The sequence below is a fragment of the Rhopalosiphum maidis genome, chromosome 2 (assembly GCF_003676215.2).
Source record: "Rhopalosiphum maidis isolate BTI-1 chromosome 2, ASM367621v3, whole genome shotgun sequence".
Lineage (NCBI taxonomy): Eukaryota > Metazoa > Arthropoda > Insecta > Hemiptera > Aphididae > Rhopalosiphum > Rhopalosiphum maidis.
Genome location: NC_040878.1, coordinates 60,555,814 through 60,580,438, shown reverse-complemented (window position 1 = coordinate 60,580,438; position 24,625 = coordinate 60,555,814). Strand labels below are relative to the sequence as shown.

Sequence of the window (24,625 nt, the reverse complement as noted above, 5' to 3'; positions counted from 1 at the left end):
GATTTCGCGACGATGAAAGCAAAGACAACAACAAAATAATAATATTACGATCTCGGTGGCATATATATATATTGGCGAGTAAAAAAAACCTTACACACAGGTCATAGAACCTGTTGTATGCGTGTGCGTGCGTTCGTCTGTGCGTGCGTGCGTGCTAGTATCTTTATGTGTACATGCGTATATTATATTACTATATATACTATATATTTATATATTATATTATATTGTATATATTATATGTACATATACTCTCTCGCTGCGCGGGCGTCACGATTATTATTATTTTTTTATTTTTTTTTCCATAAGATTTTGGGAACCAATTGGTCAAAATATATGTATCTTCGCAAGTATGAAGAGTAATATAATTATAAACGGCGTATCGAAAATCTTCGTTTGTACTTACACTGCGGGCGACGCGCGAGTACATAATATCATAATGATATGTATATATATTACTATTATTATTATTATTATTATTACTACTAATATTACAACCATTACCACTATAACGCGCGGCATCGTGTGTATCGTAAAATATGATTTTAATTTCCGGACAACCCGTCCGCGTGGAATGCAGATGTGGCGGCTCGACTCCCGCGGGCTGCGCGCTGCATGTCCTCTTTAATGTATCCCCCTACCCGGTTATAGGAATCAACTTACCGCGTTATACACACATTACCAGCGACCCAACCGCACGCGGCGACGGCCGCGTGGAAATGAGCGAGCCGGCCAACGAGGAGGTTTAAGTACATATAGGTACTACATATATAACATATTACATTATAAATATATATATACTTGTATATGGTACAACCTATCCCCTCGAGAAATCCCCGCAAAGAGTCTAATTAGTGTGTTGCTGCCGGTCGGTGGGTCGGTCGGTCGTTCAGTGACCTTGAAATCGTTGCAGCCACAAATTATATCGTGTGTGCCAACGCTACGATTTTATTATTTTTTTTTTCGTGTTATTATTACCTTTTTTTATTTCGACAACAGGACGAAAAAAACCGACCACTATTGTCTTTTGTATCTACTGGTGCTGCTATTCACTCTATATATCGGCCTCAGCAGCCGCTCGCAGAGTATATTATTCATCGCATGCACCACACAATCGTCTGACGATAGGTCCAAGGACGTTAGGTTTTTCGATATAATTATGACGTCTTGCGTCGTCGTGGACCGCGAAGCGCGGTGACGATGTCGGCCTTCGCAAAAGTTCCTAGTGAAGTAGTGACGACGCGTATCGTGGGATCCGACGCACTATTATAATATTATTACTACGTTAAGTATACGATCGTAGCTTAAACTATTTTAATACATTCCTTAACAATTTAACATCATTAATGCACGTGTGTATGATTGCTCTGTACCAGACAGTTTTTTTCTTCCCACCACCAACGTCTCCTCCGAGTGCCGCCGTCGCTTCATGGGTCCATAGTCCCCCACGCACGCTCGTGCGACAAATAAGCAATAAGTATTATATTATAATATTTTTAAATTATGCATATTATACGCCTAAACTTATAAATAATTATAATAACGATGTATTCGTTTTCCCTGCGGATCTCATATTTTATAATTTATAAAAACTACGCCAGTATTACAGTAAGTATAGGTACTATATCCATATCGTTTGTTCGTCAGTATCGTTAGCGTACCTATATCCACGGGTTGACTCGTTGCATTATGGATAATATTATTATTATGGTTTTGTTCAAGGGGATTAGAAGCGGTAATTTTCTATTTATCTATACACTTGAAATATAGAAATTTAGACATGCTCATTCCTGCGTAACAATTTTTCTAGTGAAGCGATAAAAATTCTAAAAAAAAATTTAAATTTTTTAAAAAGTCTATATGTGATTGATTTTCCTATATTTTTTATTGTATCCCCTTATATCCTAACAAAATCATATTAAAAAATAGAATATCTCATTTTTTTGATCTCAAGTAGACTTGATGAAAAATTAAAATCTGTTTTTATAATTTTTATTGCTTCACAAGATCAATCGATATGTTGGAATGAAAAACACGTCTAAATTCCTATGAATCACGTGTTTAAATAAAGACAGAAAATCCTCATAACCCGATTTCTAACGTGGTTAAAGCTGTATAATATATATATATTTTTAAACGTGTACACTATACACACTGTAGGTAGGTACATGTATGATACATGAATGTACGAAATTATTGCCATTGTTATTGCAACTCGACCAAATCACAGAATTCGTATAGACTCGCACCCGTCCTTGACCTTATATATACGCCCGTACTCGTGGAAGGGGAGGGATTATATGCGACATGCGTATACGGTATACATTACACGCGTGTATAATAATATACGCCATGGATAATATTTACGAGAAAATAATATTTTCTTACCTACGTTGTTTCCGTGTCTGAAAATTATCCCGCTCTTTTGAAAATAAAACAATAACGACTCAGGACGCGTGTACGTAACAAAACGTTTGAGATTTCAAAACTTCGTACAGTTTATTATTTAGTCTACATGCCTAATATAAGTATTAAAAACCGATTAATTTTTTTTGAAATCAGAATCGTTAAAGCATGTATTTAATAACATGAATTACAAACAATATAAATAAAACAATACATTTTGTAGATATATTTTTTTAATTGTTTATTCTAGGTAACCACAAATACATTAATGATTATGTTTCAACAAATAATTAATAAGTACCTAAAAATAAATAAGATTATTTTAATTGCAATTGTACATTTTATGTTTGCTCAGGTATATAAGCAATATAAAAATGTTAATTAAATAATTAACTGATTAAACAAAATATAATTGTTTTTGCTTAATTGTGAAGTATTATGTAACTGGTAAAATAACACCTTATTTTTATGAGAGCATTTACATAGAGCAATATATTTAAACAAAGTATTTACGATTATTTACACTTAGCTAGAGATAATTGTAATCTACAATTTTCACATTTTAATACAAAAATTGATATCTGAATACCTAATTATGGAACAAGTTTAATCTTTTATTAATTTTATTACTCATAAAGATGTTCATATTAAAATCAAATAAATAAACTCTAAATTGACTGTTCATTGTTATTTATCAATTTAATAATTTATCGTATTTTATTATGGTTTGATTTATATAAAATAAAGCCTATTATTCTCATGATAATTTAAATTTACTTTACCATAAATAAAAATGAGTAAAACCATGAATTAAAATGGAATGTAAAAAATTAACTTTAAAAATATTTTTTTATCATAATTCATATCTATAATTATTTAGTTATTGAATTTTGGCAAGTACTAATTGCAAATATAATTATTGAAAATTTATAAACTTAACTCATTAAAAAAAAAGTAGGTATTTAAAAGTATATTCTTGTATTTTTTGGTTCAACAAATAATACTTGAAATTTCTAATTCTTTATTTGACCTAAGGCGTGACGAATGACGATACATACTTTTTTCATTGAAAATGTAAGTAACTTCATAACCTTGTTCATAACTTAGTTCTTCAATTAGTGTCTTTAAAAATAGATTTATTATTGACAATACAATTTGTAAAATTCCATTTATCTTCAAAGTTTAATTATCGTTTGTTTGAGAATTGAATCAAACTGTCTATAAAAGTATTTCACATTTTCTAAAATCTCACGAGTGACAAAATAATATTCTCACAAATTACTCGATAAGAAACAAACTAATATGAATTTTCAAGCAATTATAATCGGTTTAAAATTCCTGAGTCATTATATTGAATGTTTTAGATTAAATTTCACCAACATGAAAGCAATAAATAAAACACTTGCCAAGTTTTTGTGCCAAATAAGGTATTTTATTGCATTGTCTTCACCAACATTCTAAAGTGGTATTATAGAAGTATTAGTAAAGAAAGCACATTAAATAATAGTTTTGAATTACATATAAATCTTGTATAAAAGTTATACATTATTTGACTTTAATTCGAAAGTTATACAAAAGAAAAACGGACACTTACACAATTAGGTACTTATTTAATTTTTTAAAATTACGTTTTACATCTATTAAGCTTTATACATTTAATGCAAGTCTAATATTTACTCGTTAAAACTTAATCTTTAGAATATTTTTCTATAACATTAAGTGTAGATTTTATAAATATGTATGAATTTTTCAAAAATGCAATGAATAATACATTTGGTTTAGGTAAACAAGCAATTAATTATTTAAAATTATTATTTTTAGTTCCCAGAATAAGTTTTGCTTTGTAGATAGATACTTATAATCAAGTTGTGTAAAAAGTGCAAAATTTGTCTTTTATAACTGTATAAACTTTTTATCTCTAATGTTGGTATGTTTGAAAATATGTTAATGCGAAGTTTCTGACTTTTGAGTGATTTATATTCAACCGAATTTCTTATTTGTTCAGTTTAAATGTATATATAATATACATCATACGTATTTTGTTGGATTAATGCAAGATAAAACTATAAAAGTAAGTTTTATCAGGTTATTTTACAACTTTTATGTACACACTAATAATAACATTAAGTCAATGTAGTAATTGAAGTCCATGTAACTTCTATAATTCCTACAAAAAAATTAAAATGTACATAAAGATATATCTCATAAATTATTTTTGTTGTGGTTCATTTAATATTTTTCAGCTATAGTATGTAATATATTATATAAAATGTAGATACTCGTATTTCCAAAAATCATTATATGTGCAGAAAATATTATATTAAACGTTAATATTATTACTTTTTTTAAAAAATCTTTAAATACAGTTATCATGATGATCGAACCAAAAAAATATAGATCACGCTATATACCTGAACCAATTATTTCATAAAAAAATTTTTTAAAAAAAATTGTTTTTTCATGGTAGAATTTCTATAAACAAAATGAAAATGTTCATCTAGTTCAAAACCTATTTGCTTAAAACTCTAACATACACCTATATTATTTTAATTAACTTATAATTTTCATCATATATTTTAATACAATTTTGGGTTTTGGTTTGTGTTTTAAATAAATATAAGAATTTGTTTAATTTCATTAATAGATGCATTTATGGTCTATAATATAATATTGTTTATTATTTGATAAGTTCTGATACTGATAGTATTTGCACTGCAGATTTACAGTAATATTAAAATTGAAGTTTTATAGTATAAGATATTACCTATAACTTGGGCTTACGTTGAAATGTCAAAAACTTTTTCTCTGTGTATTATATACTAAAGTATATTATGGTATAATTATAATGTATACGATTTTTTTTTTTTTTTATATTTATTTAACATTTGTTTTAGTATGCAAAATAGATATTATACAGTTAATATATTATATGGATATGTTTATACCCACCTAATACCTATATGCTATGAATTATTATTTTATTATACTTAGGTATTAAACGTAGAATATGTTATAAAAGGTAGGTATGTATTATTTTATTCAATATCATATCTAAGAATTTTAAGTACATTATCAATAGTTATTAATTTATTAATGCAAAACACCTTGTTTAAAAATAATATAATTAGCTAAAGTCATACATATTATAGTTAATAAATAGTAATTCATTGTTATAAAAGAACTTGACGCGTTTAACTTTTGTTTTATTAAATATCGTATACTGAGACACTTGTTTAAACTAAAATTTTTTCTCTTTTTAATCTTTTTTTATACTTGTTTATTTATACATTTAATAATAATAAAATGTGCTGTGTGAATGTAAATATAATATGGTATAATGCTATAATATAAGCCATTATATATTATTAAAATAATAAATAAGTAAAGAAAAAAATAGTGGACTTATATTTCTTAGAAGTCATCAAGAGAAGGTTTCAAAAAAATAATAATAAGATATATAAAAATAAGAAGAAAATGTTTCAACTATTATTTATTTAGAAAAATGTGCTATATTTAGTTTTATCTGCAAACACTACGTATAAATAAGACGAAATAAAACTGAAAATTAAAACGTCGTTTATACGACCGCTTGGACGGTATAGAAGTAAGGTAGGATTTTTAGATTACTTATATCAATAAAATAAGCTGCGTGAATAACTAATAATAATATAAAGAACTAAAAAATGTCTCTTTGGAAGTATTAGTAGTGAGGGAAGTCGGGTGCGGCCCAACGCGACGATCCTTCGGTAGTGAAAAAAAATAAACAGAAAATTCGTTTTTTCTCTTTATTACCGTTAGACATTAGTAGTTATAATATATATACTACTGATACTCAAACGGCGTCCTGTTTATTAAAGTATAATAAACACGATATTATATTAAATTCACCCCAAAAATTTGGGTTCGTGTTTTAATCTAAATTAGTCCAACAGAAATACATGTACAAATATGATTTACAACAATTTTCGAAAGAATGGCTATATCATAACTTTGTAATTACTAATTAGCGGTTAAAGTGGTTCGAAGTAGAAGTGATTATGATTCCCCTTTATTCATTTTTGTAATAGGTATATTTTCATCGTAATATTTAATTATCTTTAAAAATATCATTCCCCTCTTACATAATCAGTTATAATATCATAATATAAGTATAGAAGAGCTTTAATTGCGCATATTTATTTATACTTCAAGCTAAAAGTATAATAAGTATTAGAGTGATACAACAAATAATATTTTACTAATATTTGTGTTTGTATTTTATCTTTTTCCCAAAATTCTAGTTTTTAAAAATTGAAAGATATGAGGTACTTATGTAATATTTGATATTCGTATTCCGATCGCCCAATATGCTTATTTAAAGTCTGTTTTTGGACCACGTGCGACTGAGTGCAAAACGCTGTCATGATACAAATTCGCAGAAAACGCACACACGCGCGTATGCGTTCATGCCTTCTTGGATATGTGTGTAATAATATAATAATAACGCCTCGGCCACATGTCCAACAGATGTTGTTTTTATTTTTAAGGGTGGTGACGACCACCGCGATTATATACGTCTACAAGAGCGTCGTATATTAATAAGTGGAATACATTTTTGAAAACCGACCACCATCATAACCGAGCGCGACGTGTATAGGTATTATGATGTGTTTGTACTTCGTATAGTGAGTATAGTATAATACATAGATTTTATTTATACGTTTGTACACTGTGTTATTTTCGGACAGAGTGGCAAAAATTATCGCACGTACACAACACAAAAAGATCGTATAGTATACCTACGTGAGATACTGCGTGCGCCAAGAGCTACTGTTGCAGAAGCTGTATGTTTACAATATTACATCGCGGTGTTGTCTACTGTAAGTAGGTAGGTCGGTAGGTATATTATATAAGTAATATAATATGTATAATTTATACTGCAAAAACTAAATAGGTGCCTATATAAAATCATTGCATTTGTTGTAATTTTGTGGATTCTGGTAAAATGTGATATGATAACACGTATATCTAATATATCTATATAAATTTGTAATTTAACCCTTACAATATACAGGGCGAGATTAATTAGACCTTGTAACAAAAACAAAACATCTTGAAATCAATTTTAGGGACTTGCTTTAACCAATCTATACTATGCAAGACTTCAGTCATTATAATCGAACTCTTGAGTATAAAAATGATAATAATTTGAACCATCAGTGTATACAATTTTGTCAGTTGAGAGCATATTTTATACCTTTTTGAAATTTTTAATTGTATATTACTATATTTACTAGTCATAATTTTGAATTATTATTTATATTTTGTATTAGTTTATAACAATTAATATAATATATGAAATAACTAATAATACTTAATGTATGTATTGTATATTATAGTGTTATACTAAAACTAAACAAATTACCATGCAACGCGTTACCTAATCATTATACCCAAGGTTTTCTGGATTTCCGCAGTGTAATATATAGTTGCAATAAATTCTAATATTTCTAAATAAAATTGTATACAGTTGCAAAGGCGAATGAAACTGTCTATTTGTTCAAGGAACCTTTGAATAATATAGGTGACTTTGTGCATCCTACCTTGATCTGTGGTGTAATCCTCCTCTGGAAACAGGCAGTACGTGTTCGTCGAGCCCGAGGTTATCAAGACTCATTTCACCACTGCACAACACTATTATAATACACACTCGTGTATGATAATGCAAAAACGGTTAGTTTTAGATAGAAAATATCCGGGATTTCTTCTCACTGCGCGTCACTTAATAATAAAATGGTACTTACTCGATCGCGTGGATGCTAAAAACGAAAGAAAATACGTGAAAACAGTGTGGTTGAGAGTCGGACCGCAATGACCATTTAATAAGATCGAAAAAATAAATATTGCGGTTACCCAGAACATACCGTAAGCAATAGTTACTAGTTGATTGTTTCCTCGGCCGTGCTTACTTAGCCACTTCGGTCAAACCGCGTTAATTTAGAACCTCAACGGTTTTTCTGATAATGTTTTGGTGGCGACAACTTTCAGAACGCGAATTTCACAGTGAGGTTCTATAAACCCGTGTAGCTCTGTATAACTTCGACCGTGGTAAGCAACTCGGCTGCTGCAACCAGCTTTATCATAGTATACCATATAATAACGAGTGGTTAACCGCGATATTTTCCAATGGTATATATAGTGTAGTGTTGAATATAGTATAATAGGTAGACAGGTAATTTACTAACTTATAGAATACGTGTCGCAAACATTCTGTTACCTACGTATCTGGTTTAGAGAATATAACACAAAACTTAATAGTGGAAACTTGGCTTAAAGATACCCTCACAATTCACTGTGCCATAGGTCGTGTTTTCTAAGGTAACATAATGTGGGTAAAACGTTACTTTCAAGTTAAATACGAATCAATTCTATACGGTGAGTTATGAACCAACTTTTACGACAACAGTCGTTGCTGTGACGCTGCTCGTATTATTCGCATTCGTATAATACGCTATCCGATTTACGGTGATTTTCAATCGAACCGTTTTCAAGTATACGTAATTTGTGTATGGTGTGACGAAATTCCGATTATAAATATAAATTAAATTCCTATCTATAAAGGCGGTCGCGCGGTAGTCTTGGTGTTTTTCTCTATGATCTGTTGTAACTTTGTGTTAGTATACTTTTTTGCAATTTAGTATATGACATGGTTATAGTTTATTTTTTCTTCTTCTTCCCAATTTAATATATTTACTTAAGAATTATAAATTTAAAGTTACTGCATGTCTGTACTGTTTGTCCGTGTATGATGTACAACATGTATACATACATATCTAGTGACACTCCTCTTTTCGTGACGTACATTTGTAGTATTTGTACACTGTGGACTGAGGTACAATGTATACACTACATACTCACACACCACTTATCGTAAACCATTTGAAGAAAGAAAATTAATGAATTACCTACTTGCGTGTGAAAAACGCACTATAGACACACAATGTCCAGATACGACGACGGATTGAGGTGCGGTCCGATAATATTGTATACCCTGGTTTAACGTTGCGTGAGCTCATTGTCATGTATTTATTTATACATAGTATAGCTATATGGTAGGTTACTAGGTTATATACAAAATCACTCCCACAAAAAAATGTCGTTATATCTTACCCGTCTTAGATAATTATTATATCTAAGTCACTATAGATAGGTCTATAGAATATATACATATTACAAATTATAATATTTCATACATAATAATAAACTCATATATTATATTGTATTATTATAATCGATATTGTAATAATGGCAGTTTGCCAATTGTGCCTAATATTAGTTTTTTAGATACAATTGCGCTCTAATAATTTAAGGGTCGATAGACCAATTGCGCTCAAAACATTTTACTATACCTAAGAAAAATGTATTAATTGGTTATAATTATTATATAATAAATGAAAACACTAACCGATATTTTTGTGAATGTAATACATAATATAATATAAATAAATAAATAAATAATTTTTTTTTCGCATTTTACAAGTTATTTTTTTGATTGTTAATTATTCAATATTAAATATCCGTTACATTACATTAGAACTCGTTTCATAAAATTTCCAATACTGTAGTTATAAAATATATTATACTCAGTTACTTTAACCGTAATCAATTGGTCAATAAATAAGTTTTAATTTTCAAGCATTTTAATATGTGTTATACAAGCGCAATTGGTAAACTTATCCTAAAATATAAGGAGCGCAATTGGTCCATACCCGTAATAATGTATAATGATGATATCTACCTTTATCCGAGGCTTGTTTTATAGGTTTTCAATATTATATATTTGTCTCATATTATAACACTTACAGCTTTATACACATTATTCGATTACCAAATGTTGGTTGTCGTTATTTGAAACGTATTTGTACGAAATTGTTATCCGCTGAAGTGTTGTTGGATTATCATTATCATATTAGGAGGTATTCGTGATTCGGCCAATTTTCGATATCTCATAGTTTTCGTATACCTGTATTTTATGTGTTTATTGTGTGCTTGTTCGAAATTATTTTATTTTTATTTTTATAACGTAACTAAGTTAAATTGTTATTATGACTTCAGATTGCACACACTAGTGTTTAAAAACAAAGTTTAAAGTTAAAATTATTAGTTTTATTTAAATTAAATATATTTTGTTCGTTATAGACATAAATTCACTTTTCTTCTCTTTAATAAAAAAACAACATAAAAACCGCTTATGACAATTAAGCAATAAGTATTTTGAAAATTTCATCACATTGATAACCTGCAACACCATTCACGAATTTAACACTTATAATGTAGTTGTATGTTTAAACATCAATGAAATTAATAACGCGGTTAGGTTACGTTTATAGGTTAATTATCAATGTGATTACGTGTATATAAATAATATACATGTTTAATTTCCGATAACACATTAAGGTCAATATACATCAAACCTATACTATGAGAACAGAGAAAATATACCGATGCGCGTTTATTATTACTGTAGTTATTACTTATTAGTTATTAATCATTGAAAATGTTATGTTGTTGTCTCAGTGTTTATGTATATATATATATTTTTGTAAATTATTGAATATTAATTAATGATTAATGTAGCCATGTAAGTGTAAAATCATTACTTGAAGTCAGTATGATATAGTAATGATATACGCATACAACAAATCGTACGATTTTTAATGCAACTATATAATATATATTTCACATGAAAATAATAAATAGTATTATCGTATTTAAGTAATCTTATTAATTATTTTCATCGCTCTAATTTACCATGTATACGTTAACATGACGTGTTATTATTGAATTTCTATTTGCTATACTATAGACTATTTTATAACTATTAATTAAAAAAAAAAACAATGTTCAATGGATCTAAATTGTAAACTAAATGTTTATACCAGCATTTACACTTACAAGTAAAATAACAAAAACAACAACAACCAATGATATGTTCTAGAAATAACAATAATTATAAGAATTAAATAATAATATTAATATTTACCTGTAATGAATAAGAACCAAAAGTCCAAAAACCATTACACTTTATAATACAGAGTGTAATACCCGTAATACCTATTATATTATATCAATGAAAGTGTATTATTATAATATAATAGTACTTTAGTCTCCGTCGAAGATGGTATATCTATAATAAGTACCTAAGTATTATCAATAATAGACGGTAAAACGAAAAAATGCTGTGCAACAGAAGAATGCAATTTGCTGTACGTAAAATAATAAGAATGCGTTCCACTTAAATGCAACAATAACAAATTAAATAGCCCATAGGCTTCGGTTACAAAAAAAATATATAGTAATAAATAAACCCTTTCAAAAACTATTTTTTATAATACAAAAGATTTGCTAACGTTTTATTATTATTATTTTTTTTTTAATATTCAAAATACATCGAGTTGATTTAGATGAGCTATTACTAATGCAATCGACCAATCCATTTTGTTAACTGAGAAAATCACCTTAATGCGTACTTTGTATTTTGTTTTATATTATAGAATATAAATAATATAAATATTATATTCTTGTGTATTGTACAAAATGTAGTGTATAATATAATGTACATTATAAACATATTTTTTTTTTTACTCTTACAGTGTATTACTCGTAATCCTTTTTTTTTTTTTTAAGAACACTGCAGTATGATGATTACCGTTCTACTACTATAATGCTATAAGTATTCATTTTATCGATCAATATGTATGTTTTTTCGTAGATTAAAGTAATATAGACACTATATTTTTACAAAGAAAAAATCAAATTTTCATCATGGTAAACTTTATTGATTTAAATGATTTAATATTCCATACGTCTACATAATACCAATAATAATACATATTTTGTAGAAAAATATTCTATTTAGACTACAAAAGTTAAATGATGGTTAGTCATTTATGTATTATGTGTACATTTTTTTTTAAAATATGAATGTATTAATATAGTATATTAAATAGTGGACTATAATCTTAGTATAAATATACTATAGTTAATATACTATAGTTCGTAAAATGGAGTACCCGATAAAATACACAAGTAAATGGCAAAAATAATTTTAATAATAAGAACGTATTCATGTACGTCATTGACATTGAAATCTTTGATAGACCATTCTCTATCGTCATCGCGGTGTCCCCATTTATTGCTTATCCGTGTATAAATATCGTGCCGGGTCACTGACATATTATTCCATATACATAATACAGTATACGTGCGTATGTCTAATAATGCACTCGGTTGCGGCGATGTATATTGTATAATACATATATAACTTATAAGTAGACTTAGCAGTATGTGTGCCAATCAATAGTATGTACAATGACAGGACCGCGGTTTCACACGCGCGCAAATGACTTACAAGACAAAATTTACTAACAAGGATGGCATTGTCAGACCTGCTTCCTTCCACATTACATGCGTGAGCAGTGTGTGTATGTTTAATAATATGTCAAACGCCGAATGTCGATTTTTACCTATATACCTACGCATTGTGCGTTTTGAATTTCTCACATTTCTTTGGTTATATAACATAATAACATAAATAACAATAAATTATGTCATATTATCATCACTGTAGTTGTATAATATAATAAAATATAAATTAATTGTTATAGTATAATCACTGCATTAGACAAGACGTTATTCAATAAATATCTTCTGAATTTATTTTAATGATAGTATTAATAATAATGAATATTATTATTTTCGTATTACTGTTTCATGCGTTAATAATATTGTATATTACACAACTATATATATATATATATTGATTATTGACGATGTCAGAGATATGAACACGAATAGAGAATAGACGATATATATATTACATTGAGATTTATGCACCGCAAGCGGATTAAAAATAATATGTACAATAAATACAGAGTGTTTTTAGATTTTCTTTTACTCGCGCAAGTCGACAATTAAGGACCTAGCAGTAATTTTCAAAATAAGTAATATTTTCAAGACCATCTTGTAAAATATTTTTTTATTATAAAAAACTAATCAAAGTTTAAATAAACGATGAAAAGAAATTAAATTTTATACTGCCTGATATACATTACATGTATAATAATAAGAAAAACCTTTGTAAAATAATTCACGGAAAAGTATTTTTTCCTTTATTTATTTAATTTTTTTTTAAATATTAGCAGTTTTTTTACTCAAAAATCACTTTATTTATTTTTCACGTATATGAAGCGTTTACAGCAATTTTAGTAAAAAACAAAAGTTGGTTATGAGATCTCATTTGAAATAAAGAAGTTTGTATGGCCACAAAACACTCTTTAAATAATAAAAACTATGCTAAAAAAAAAAAATCAGTATTTGAATTAATGCATATATGATTAAAGAATACTTATACAAGGATCCCTTGTTTGATTAAGCACCATGCTGGATGAATTACGCTGTAACTATAACTGCGAAGTTGTTCTCTGATGGTATTTTTTTAATATATCTACTAAATAATAACTAAAATATTATGTACTAGCTTAGCACTTGTTTATTTTTATTTTATATTATTTAAAATTTAAAATTACTCTTTTCGTTTTTTTTTTTCATTTTAAAGTATTTATACTTATATTACAAATTGATTATGTCAGTAAAATTACCTAGCTGTAATTACTATATTGTTTTTAGATTTGTTGATTTGATCAGTTTTTAGTTTTCACTACACTTAACACTATATAATAACAACGATTATAATAATCATAACGATAAAAAAAGTGTTGTTAAAACATTTTATTAATAACTAAAATGTAAAATGTTTTAGCACTTTCATAGATTGCAGTCAAAATATGTATACTGTAAAAGTATGATATGTATAAAACATAAATGTTTATTTTTTGTCTAATTATTTTACTGAAATATAATATACGTAATATTACTAATATTAGAGTAAAAATATTATATTTGTTTTTAAATTTATGATTTAATAACAAAATCCATTTTCAGTAAAAAAAAAAAAATACTATTCGACTATAAAAACCATTATTTTGAAATTATTTTAATCGACTTTTTTTGCTTACCACTTGGCACCATTCACCCGCAGTTAATTGTAGACTTCTACCTATCTATGATTATGTCTATATTATATTCCATTCATCGTGATTAGTGGTACTTCGTACATCACTATTTTTTTATTTATTGTAAATTAGTTGCGCTTGCAATTGATCCAAATACATACGTAAGATGATACTTCACAAGACTTAACATCGTTCATGAAAAAAAAAACATGATATGTATTACATTTAAAATTGTAATATAATCGAAAATCGTATTACAAGCAAAAATGAGAAGTATGCGTTAAACCGCATTTTTTCCTTCCCATTCGTAATAGTCGAATTATGTATGAGTTTTACATAGTCAAATTAAATATTAAGATTTTCTATAGTCAAATACAAATAATTTATCAAACATAACAATGATTATATAGTCATTTAAATGTCATAAAACGTGTAAATTGATTAACAATTCTCTCATTTTTCAGAAGAAAAAAATAATTATCAAAATATATCATTTATTTTTTGCACCCATTTGTCTATATATAGTCAGTTTAAATAGTTTTACTGAAAATTATAATACATAGTTACATGTTTAGAATTGTTGATTTATATTGCAATATAAAACAAAGGAATTTCAATAATGTAATGATAATGGAATAATTGATAGAATTGTTAAATTATTAGTAACTCTAAAATTATATTATCATCAGCATCTATATTTTATGATTATAAATATATATATATTGTCAACATGGCATACGTAATTTAATATTTCAGTTCAGGTACCGTTTAAAGTAGCAAAAATATTGTTTTTAACTAATTTTTAAATATTTTAAATTTGTTTATAAAATAATATTATTAAACAATGAAATAAATTTTATTTATATAATATTTTACTAATAACCTAGTTAAAAATGCATATTTACAATTCGAATTAGTAGTAATTTTTGAACCAGATATTAATATTGATGCAAATATATACCTTTATATACCTAAAATGAAAATACGACTAACACACGATTTCTTTTTTGATATAAAAATACAACTGATAAAACATTTAACACATTTTATAGGTTTAAGTTATAAATATATTAACAATAAATAATACTTCAACATTTGTCAATGTCAACAAGTAAAACCCATTCATCATTTACCATCGACTGTTTCATCGCGACGTCATAAAAAACAAATATAGGTAGTTCAGTAGTTATATCATAACTATATTTATATTATTGTATCAACCTGCTATATAATATAATAATATGTTTATAATATTATATAAAATAATAATACAAGTATAACAAAAATTTATGTATAATTTAAAATTCCTGTCATCGTAAGATTTCTCTTCAAGCATAATATTAGTGTAAATATTAGCATCATTTACGACATAATTGTATATGTATATTAGAAATAAGTTTATTGTATAATGTATATTATATTTCATAGGTATTTATAATATTTGTTTATGCAGTTGGTACTATAACAGTAAGTACCTATATTATACATTATTTAATATAATATACAAACATGTGTTTCATAATAAAACAGTAATATATTGTAGGGCATATATATTATTATAGATACTGGTATACTATACACGATGATGGAGTAATAATGTATCATAACATTGACTAGGTTTTAATTAATTCGTAGAATATCGTTGTATTTTAACTTATTTATTATTATACACTTCGATGTATGGCTACGAATTCAATATACCTATCGAAATATTGAATATACTAAAATATTATTTATACTCGTACAATAATTTAATAATAATGAGTTAATATTATAAATCTATAAAGTATAAACTCAAGGATAGAACATGATTAACATGAATATCTATCATTTATTGTGTAAATAAAATAAACACAGTAAATGCTAAACCTATCACTATATAGGTAGACCAGTAAGTAATCGTATTGATAACCATAACGTTTAAAGTTGGTACACATTATTACAATGTATCCGATCCAGGATTATTGAAATTAAAAGTAAATCTATAACTATTGCACATCAGTATGTTTCGTTGTGTTTTATATTGTCGTTCGAGAATATAATTAGGTATATGAAAAATTAACTCACACCTACCTACCAATTGTAATTATATTTTGAAATATATCCAAACATGATTAGTATAAACAATACGTGTTTAACGAAATGACAAAGTCATAGTCATATATACATATTTGTAATTAATCTGGCCTGAACATTGCAGATAACTTATCAATTATTCAAACATATATTTTAATTTACACTATCCTGTATTCCTGTCAATCTCAGACAGCTTTTCAGAAATGGACAAAATAAAATATAAAATGTCTAAAATGTGTATAGTTGTCTTATATATAGTTGAAATTTAATGTTTTTTTTTTTAAACTATTTTACCTATTTAATGTAGATTATAGATTATTTTCTTTTTGTCCTGTGGGTAATAATATATTACAATAAAAATAAATTGAATTTCAAATACAATAGATGTACCTATCCAAATAGAGATTTTTTTCTCAATTATGATTTTAAAGCTGTGCCCTAACCCACCACGAATCAATATAATATATAATATTATTTATCTGACAAATTAATCCAATAATTTTTATTAAAGAAAAAAGCCTTTTATTCGTAAAATTATTTTAAAGATACTAGGTATATAAACTGTAAAAAAAAAAAAAATGATGGTTAATAATAGGTAACTATACTAAAAGCTATGAAATAAAATTATACTTGTTCAATTTGTCCGCATTGATTAATATACCTTACAATTGGATTGAATTTATTTAGGACCCTGGTAAACTAGTTTGGCTTCAAAATTAAAAGAAACCCTATAACTTTCTAGATGGGGGGCTTGACAGTTACCGTGGTGTATAAATCATTTAAACAAAAGTAACGAATTTCATGTTATTGCGTGTATGTATTTGTCTGTATGTTTGAAAAATAGGTACTCCCTGTATAATGTTTCAAACTTTTATTGTTTGATCGTAATATAATATTTTATTAATTGTTTAAAAAAAACCTTATTATTTTTAATTATTATTATATAATTTACTGACTATCCTATTATAGGTATAAGTTAATTTTAGGTTTGAATATATATTATGTATTATCATATATTGTGTTGCTTTCGGAGATATGACTACACGGAAAGATACTACTATTATAATAATTGAGCAATAAACTTGCATTTATCTGTGTGGAGGTATTTAGTATTTACAATAGATATTATAATATATTATTATTATTATTATTATTGTATTATTCCTACCATAACACAATCTCTCATATATTATATAGCTTAGTGTCAAGTGTTTCAATTTTAATAAATTAGTTCCACTAATTTTGCACCTGTACACATAACATATCGATTGTATAAACTATAAATCATAATAAATATGATATATATTATCGTATATAAAGACAATAATAAGCGTTTATATAATGTATTTCTGAATTTGAGATTACCTAATAATCCGTATAATTGTATAAATATTAAATACTTGTATAAGTAATTATCATTTTATTAATATGGGTCAAATAATTTGTTCGTCGAGAATTGGTTAACTTTGCGTATCTTCTGTATTTCTTTACTTATCGGCTATCACATACATGTATTTTATTCGAAATACCTTTATTTTGTTTCAGTATTATAAAATGCCAATTCAAGTATCACACGCTACGAGATGACGCAGAGGGAAGATGTACTTAAGTTTGAACAGGGGCGCATTAAAGCCCTCCAAGAGGAGAGGCTACACATACAAAAGAAGACTTTTACCAAATGGATGAACTCATTTTTACAAAAAGTGAGAGTGTTATGCAGATTTGCAAACAAAATCGGGATGCACTGTTCGTCCAATGTAAATATTTAATATATTTTATTTGTTAACCATATTATATAGGTAAGAATGGAGGTGGACGACTTATTCGTGGACTTGGCGGACGGAAAAAAGCTTCTCAAACTATTAGAAATAATTTCCGGTGAAAAACTGGGCAAACCAAATAACGGGCGTATGAGAGTACACAAGGTGGAAAACGTTAACAAAAGCTTAGCGTTTCTACATACAAAGGTATTGTTAAAAATACGTTTTAGTACATTTATCGGTTATATTATTTAGAACACGATTAAGACTGTTTAATTTTGTCAACAAATTATATTAACGAAAATTACTCATAAATAATCATTATGCCCAAATAGGTGAGATTAGAAAGCATCGGGGCCGAAGATATTGTAGATGGAAATCCTCGACTGATTTTGGGTTTGATATGGACAATTATCTTAAGATTTCAAATTCAAGAAATTGAAATCGATGTGGTAAGTGATTATTGTGTTCAACAATTAATTATAAAGTAAAATAAACTTATATTGCTTAATAAATTTATATTATATTATAATAGTTAATAAAATTATGCTAAAATTGAAAATAGGACGAAGAAAACGAAAGCAGCGAAAAAAAATCGGCTAAAGACGCTTTGCTTTTATGGTGTCAGCGCAAAACAAATGGCTATAAAGGCGTTAACATACAAGACTTTACAAGTAAATAAATAATGAAAACAATTCTGTGAAAAAAAATACAATAAATAAATCTGTACCTTTAGGAATAGTTAGATACGTTATATTATGTTATAATATATGGTTTTGATTTCTATAGGTTCTTGGAGAAATGGTTTGGGATTCAATGCATTAATCCACTCTCATCGGCCTGATCTACTAGATTTTCCTTCACTTGAGAAGAATACCAATATCGACAACCTAAATATAGCGTTCGATGTAGCCAATAATGAATTAGGAATTCCAAGATTACTTGACGCTGAAGGTGAAATAGATCAATGATTATTTTAATTTGTATAAATAATAATATCATGTTTTGTTTAAAAAAATAGACGTAGACATAAACAGACCAGATGAAAAATCCGTAATAACGTATGTCGCTTCGTATTATCATACGTTTGCGAGGATGAAAAATGAAATGAAAAGTGGTCGAAGAATAGCCAATGTAATCATTAACACTTAATATTATTTTTATAACGAATGTTATTAATTCTACGAGTTTTTTTTTTATATATGTATATATTTTTTAGATACTTGGTCAACTGATGGATATAGATAAAAAAAAAATAATTTATGAACAACTAACTTCCGACTTGTTAGAATGGATACGAATGAAAATTAAAGAACTTGATAATCATAATTTCCCTAATTCTTTAGAAGGCATTCAGCGTGAACTATTAGCATTTAAAAAATATCGGACTGTTGAAAAACCTCCCAAGTATGACCAGTATGTTTTATATTACATTTTAACGTTACATATTCATTTCCTGTGTACAGGTATATAGAACGGAGTGAAATTGAAGCTCTTTACTTCCATATTAATACCTTACTCAAATCACTTAACCAAGGCGTGTTCATACCCCAAGACGGACAATTGATACATGATGTTGAACGTAACTGGGAAGCCTTAGATAGGGCCGAACATAAACGTGAAGTTGCTCTACGAGAAGAGCTATTAAGACAAGAACGTTTGGAGCAACTCAATTACAAATTCGAAAAAAAAGTATACAAAACATGAATATTAAACTAATCACTTAGATACTTACTCTATACTTTTTTTTTTTTAATTTAGAGTGTTCTTCGAGACGGTTACTTAAAAGAAATGATCCAAGTACTGAATGATCCTAGATTTGGCAACAGTTTAACTCAAGTTGACGCAACTGTAAAGAAACATGAAGCCATTAGTGCTGACATCATGGCAAGAAAAGAACGGTTTCACGATTTAAATGCTATGAGTGACGAGTTGATTAAAGAAAACTACCATGGAGCACAGAGAGTAAAAAATAGGGAGGAAGAAGTATTGCAGAGATGGAAAGATCTTTTAAAACTTTTAGAAAGTCGCAAAATAAATTTAAACAATATAAGTACTATGTTTTCTATGCTTAGAGAAATAGAAACAGTTATGTCTACCATACAGGTAATCTTGAATACCAAATATTATTTAAATTAAATAAATATTTTAAAAGGATAATCCATAATTATATTGTTTAATATTGCAGGAAATTGAAGTGACCTATAAATCTGAAGATGTCGGGCCTCATCTACTCGTTGTAGAAGACTTATTGCAAAAACAAAACTTGACTGAAATGCAAACTACAGCCATTGGTGAAACGGTGCGAAGATTAAATAGGCAAGGTCAACAATATGTACCTTCTAAGCATAAAGATACTGCTTTATTAAAAGAAAGTTTGAATCAACTCAACACTGCATATGACAGGTAAATATACTAAATATTTAAAAAAAAAAATCAAAGCATACTCATGCATTGATTTTTATAGGCTGTCTGAATTAAGTAAAGAAAGAAGAGCTAGACTAGAAGAAGCAAGAAATTTTTATCAATTTATTGAAGACCATGAAGATGAAGAAGCGTGGCTCATCGAAAAGCAACGTATATGTAAGGCTGACATTTCAGCAAAGGATTTAAGAGGTGTATTGAGTTTACAACAAAAACATAAGGTTGTTAATAATTATTAATATCATTTTTAGTGTTCATATTGTAATAAAATAGTTAATTATTAGGTTTTGCTGGATGAGATGAAAGTGCATCGTCAAAAAACTGATCAAATATGTAAATCTGGTCTGAGTATAAATTCTAGTGAACCTTCAGAAGTTCAATCACGAGTTGATTCTTTACAAAGCAATTGGAATTCATTAAACAGCTTATCCCAACTGAGAACTAAGCAATTACAAGATGCAGCTGAAGCCTATCAAGTAATTTATTGTTTAATAATTTCCAAATTTAATATTTATATTAATATAAAAATATATATTTATATTTATAGTTTTATGCTGATGCAAATGAGACAGAATCTTGGTTATATGAGCATTTAACAGTATTGAATACCACTGACCATGGAGTTGACGAACCAAGTGCACAAGCTCTGTTAGCTAGACATAAAATACTCGAAGAAGAATTGGATGCGTATCAAGGAGACATACAATCATTGAATGCACAAGCTGAAAATTTAGTCAAAGCAGGAATATCAAATATTTTGGTAATTTAATTTATATTAAATTATATTTTATGTATTATTATAAAAAATATTAATTAAAAATTGCAGTTGTCTAATGATACAAATCAAAAAGTTCAAGTTGAACCAATAGAAGAATGGGTGTTTGAAACTAGGTTACTTCCTCAAGAAGTTTTAGAAGAAGAAATAATTGAACATGTCGAACACCGAACTGTTGTAGAAGAACGACAAGTTCCTCAAGTAAAAAGTCTGTACCCATTTAATGGACAAGGCATGACGATGACAAAAGGAGAGGTATATAAAATATTAAAATATAATTTAGAATAGAAAAACAAAAACATTGCTGTGTTATAGGTGATGTTCTTGCTAAATAAAACAAACCCAGATTGGTGGAGTGTAAGAAAACTAAATGGCCAAGATGGTTTTGTACCAGCCAACTATGTTTGTGAAGTTGAGCCTAAAATTATGCAAGTATCAGTTAGGAGGCCGCACGTCGTAAAAAGTACAAGAAAAGTCCCTAAAGTTAAAATGGTTAAACAAAAAGTTCGAGTGAAGAAAACTAGAACTCCAGAAAAAGATGGTAATCATATTAATTCATTAAAATGTATTTTTATATTCACAAAACATTTTTAATATAGAGCCAACAAAGAAAGATAATACAAACCTTAACAATGAAAGAAGTATTGAAAAACGTATAGCAAATATTAATGAGACTTACACAAAGTCACAAGACTTAGCAAAAAAGCGGCATGCTCTTTTGGAAGACTCTATTTGTCTTTATGGGTTTTATCGAGAATGTGATGATTTTGAAAAATGGATTAAAGACAAAGAAAAATTATTAAAGGCTGAAGATAAATTAGATACTGTTGAATCTGCTAAAAGGAAATATGAGGTAGGCACATATTATACTAATTGAAACTCAATTATATATTTTATTTATTATGCTTTATTAATAAAATTGGATTATAGAAATTCTTAACTGATTTATCTGCGAGTAACAAACGTGTTGAAGATATTGATCGGGCGGTTAAAGATTTTACCAAACTTGGACACAGTCAGCTAAATATGATTACCAATAGACAAAATCAAATACATACAATGTGGAATCATCTAAATTGGCTGAAAGCACAAAAAGAAAAAAATTTAGAAGGAGCTCTTAGGTTATACTTTAAATTCACAAATAAATATTAAAAATTTAGACGTATTTTAAATATAAATTTTTCATTCAGCGTGGAACTATTTGAAAAAACTTGTGGTGAAGCCAGGGATTGGATGACTGAAAAAATGGATAAACTTGATGGCGCTGAAGTTGGATTAGACTTAAAAACTATACAAGCGTTACAGAGACGGCATTTAAATTTAGAAAGAGAATTAGCTCCAGTAGAAGAAAAAGTGAACAGGGTTAATTTATTGGCTAATTCAGTGAAAGTTTCTTATCCTAATGAAAAAGGTATAATGTTGATTCTTTACAAAAATTATGATTCTTGACTTGATCTATCATATTTTTTATTTTTAGAAAATGTTATTCAAAGACAAAAAGAAGTTCAAGTTTTATGGCAAAATGTAAAGAATAAAGCTTTGGACCGGAGATCGCGTTTAGAAAGTGCTGTTGGGCAGCAGATTTTCATGAACAGCTCTAAAAATCTTTTGAATTGGTTGTCATCAGTAAAAGAAATGGTAAACACTGATAATTCTGCACGTGATGTTGTAACAGCAGAAAATTTACTTAAAAACCATCAAGTAATATATATTATTTTTTAAACATAGTATCTCATAAAAACCAACATTCCTAAAATAATATACATTTACATTAGGAATTGGGTGACGACATCAGAGCTCATGAAGATGAAGTGAGAGAAGTATCAGAACTAGGCAGACAACTATTATCCTCTGGTAACTGTAGTAGTAATGAAGTCAAAGAACGCAACAATAAATTAACAACAGAAGTAAATAATGTTACTGAAGAATGGGCTCAAAAAAAAGAATGGATAAAACAATGTTTAGCTTTACAAATATTTAATAAAGAAGCAGATCATATTGATGCAGCCACTTCTGGAAGTGAAATGTTTTTGGAATATACAGATTTAGGAGTAAGAAGAGATATTGATGTTTAAATAGATTTTAAGTTTTTTTTTATTAATTTTTTTTTTTAAAGGGTTCTGTTGATGATGTTGAGGCACTATTAAAAAGACATGAAGATTTTGAAAATTCACTTTATGCCCAGGATGAAAGATTAAAAACTTTTTGTGAAATGGCAAACAAACTGATTTCAGCTAATCATTATGATACTAATCAGTAAGTTAACTATTGTCTATTTTAAATTAAATAATATGTTTTTAAGTTTAGAATCATAAAAATCATATTTTTTGTAGTGTTGATAAACGTAAAGAAGCAGTTTTGCATCGACGAAATTTGGTTAAAGACCAAGCAGCAGTTAGGAGAAATGCCTTGATAGCAAGCAGAAATTATCAAGCTTTCCGAGCAGATGTGGATGATCTTAAAACATGGCTTACAGATAAGTTGAAAACAGCAAGTGACGAATCATATCGAGATCTTACAAATATTGAAAGAAAACTTCAAAAACATGAAGCATTTGAATGTGAATTACGTGCAAATGAAGGTCAACTGAGGAATATTAATAAAGTAAACAAGAATTTTTAAATTTATCATTCCATAATATTTTATACAAATATAATTTATTTTTCAGTGTGGTCAAGGTTTGATAAACGAAGAAAATTACCGAAAAGATGAAGTAAAAACAAAGTTATCAGAGTTAAATAATGACTGGAAAAAATTGGTTGAGGTTAGTGTGGAAAAGGGCAGATGTTTGAGACAAGCAGCAGCCCAGCACACTTATAATAGAACATTAGATGATGCATACTTCAAATATGAAGAGCTAAAAAAGGACTTACAATCACAACAAGTGGGAACAGATTTACGGCATTGTAAACAACTTCTTAAAAATCATCAAGTTGTAGAAACAGAAATCCAACATTGGAAACAAAAAATTGACGATTTAGTTTTTGCTGGGGAAGAAATGGCTCAAGATGGTCATTTTGATGCAGAAAATATACTAAAATCTAGTAAAAAATGCCAACAAATGTAAGTATTTATTATATAACACAATTTGCTTAATCTACTTTGAAATATTTATATATTTTAATGTACTAATG

General features: G+C 27.5%; 1 protein-coding gene across 3 annotated transcripts in view; it reads left to right on the top strand.

Annotated features, from left to right (window-relative positions):
* Positions 1–24,625, top strand: part of LOC113554245 (spectrin beta chain, non-erythrocytic 5) — a 55,033-nt gene that overhangs the window by 13,227 nt on the left and 17,181 nt on the right. For 2 of the 3 annotated variants that reach the window (XM_026957999.1, XM_026957998.1), the window contains exons 1-23: positions 18,116–18,235; positions 18,332–18,499; positions 18,628–18,744; positions 18,858–18,966; positions 19,082–19,246; positions 19,314–19,426; positions 19,512–19,699; positions 19,759–19,984; positions 20,054–20,398; positions 20,481–20,698; positions 20,760–20,937; positions 21,001–21,192; positions 21,264–21,476; positions 21,543–21,746; positions 21,807–22,032; positions 22,091–22,344; positions 22,422–22,612; positions 22,682–22,902; positions 22,969–23,192; positions 23,267–23,542; positions 23,608–23,747; positions 23,825–24,095; positions 24,160–24,554. In XM_026957999.1, the coding sequence (XP_026813800.1) occupies positions 18,116–18,235; positions 18,332–18,499; positions 18,628–18,744; positions 18,858–18,966; positions 19,082–19,246; positions 19,314–19,426; positions 19,512–19,699; positions 19,759–19,984; positions 20,054–20,398; positions 20,481–20,698; positions 20,760–20,937; positions 21,001–21,192; positions 21,264–21,476; positions 21,543–21,746; positions 21,807–22,032; positions 22,091–22,344; positions 22,422–22,612; positions 22,682–22,902; positions 22,969–23,192; positions 23,267–23,542; positions 23,608–23,747; positions 23,825–24,095; positions 24,160–24,554 (4,754 nt within the window). Of the gene's footprint in view, positions 1–18,077; positions 18,236–18,331; positions 18,500–18,627; positions 18,745–18,857; positions 18,967–19,081; positions 19,247–19,313; positions 19,427–19,511; positions 19,700–19,758; positions 19,985–20,053; positions 20,399–20,480; positions 20,699–20,759; positions 20,938–21,000; positions 21,193–21,263; positions 21,477–21,542; positions 21,747–21,806; positions 22,033–22,090; positions 22,345–22,421; positions 22,613–22,681; positions 22,903–22,968; positions 23,193–23,266; positions 23,543–23,607; positions 23,748–23,824; positions 24,096–24,159; positions 24,555–24,625 lie in introns of those variants that run through there. The other variant, XM_026957997.1, reaches the window with a different exon arrangement.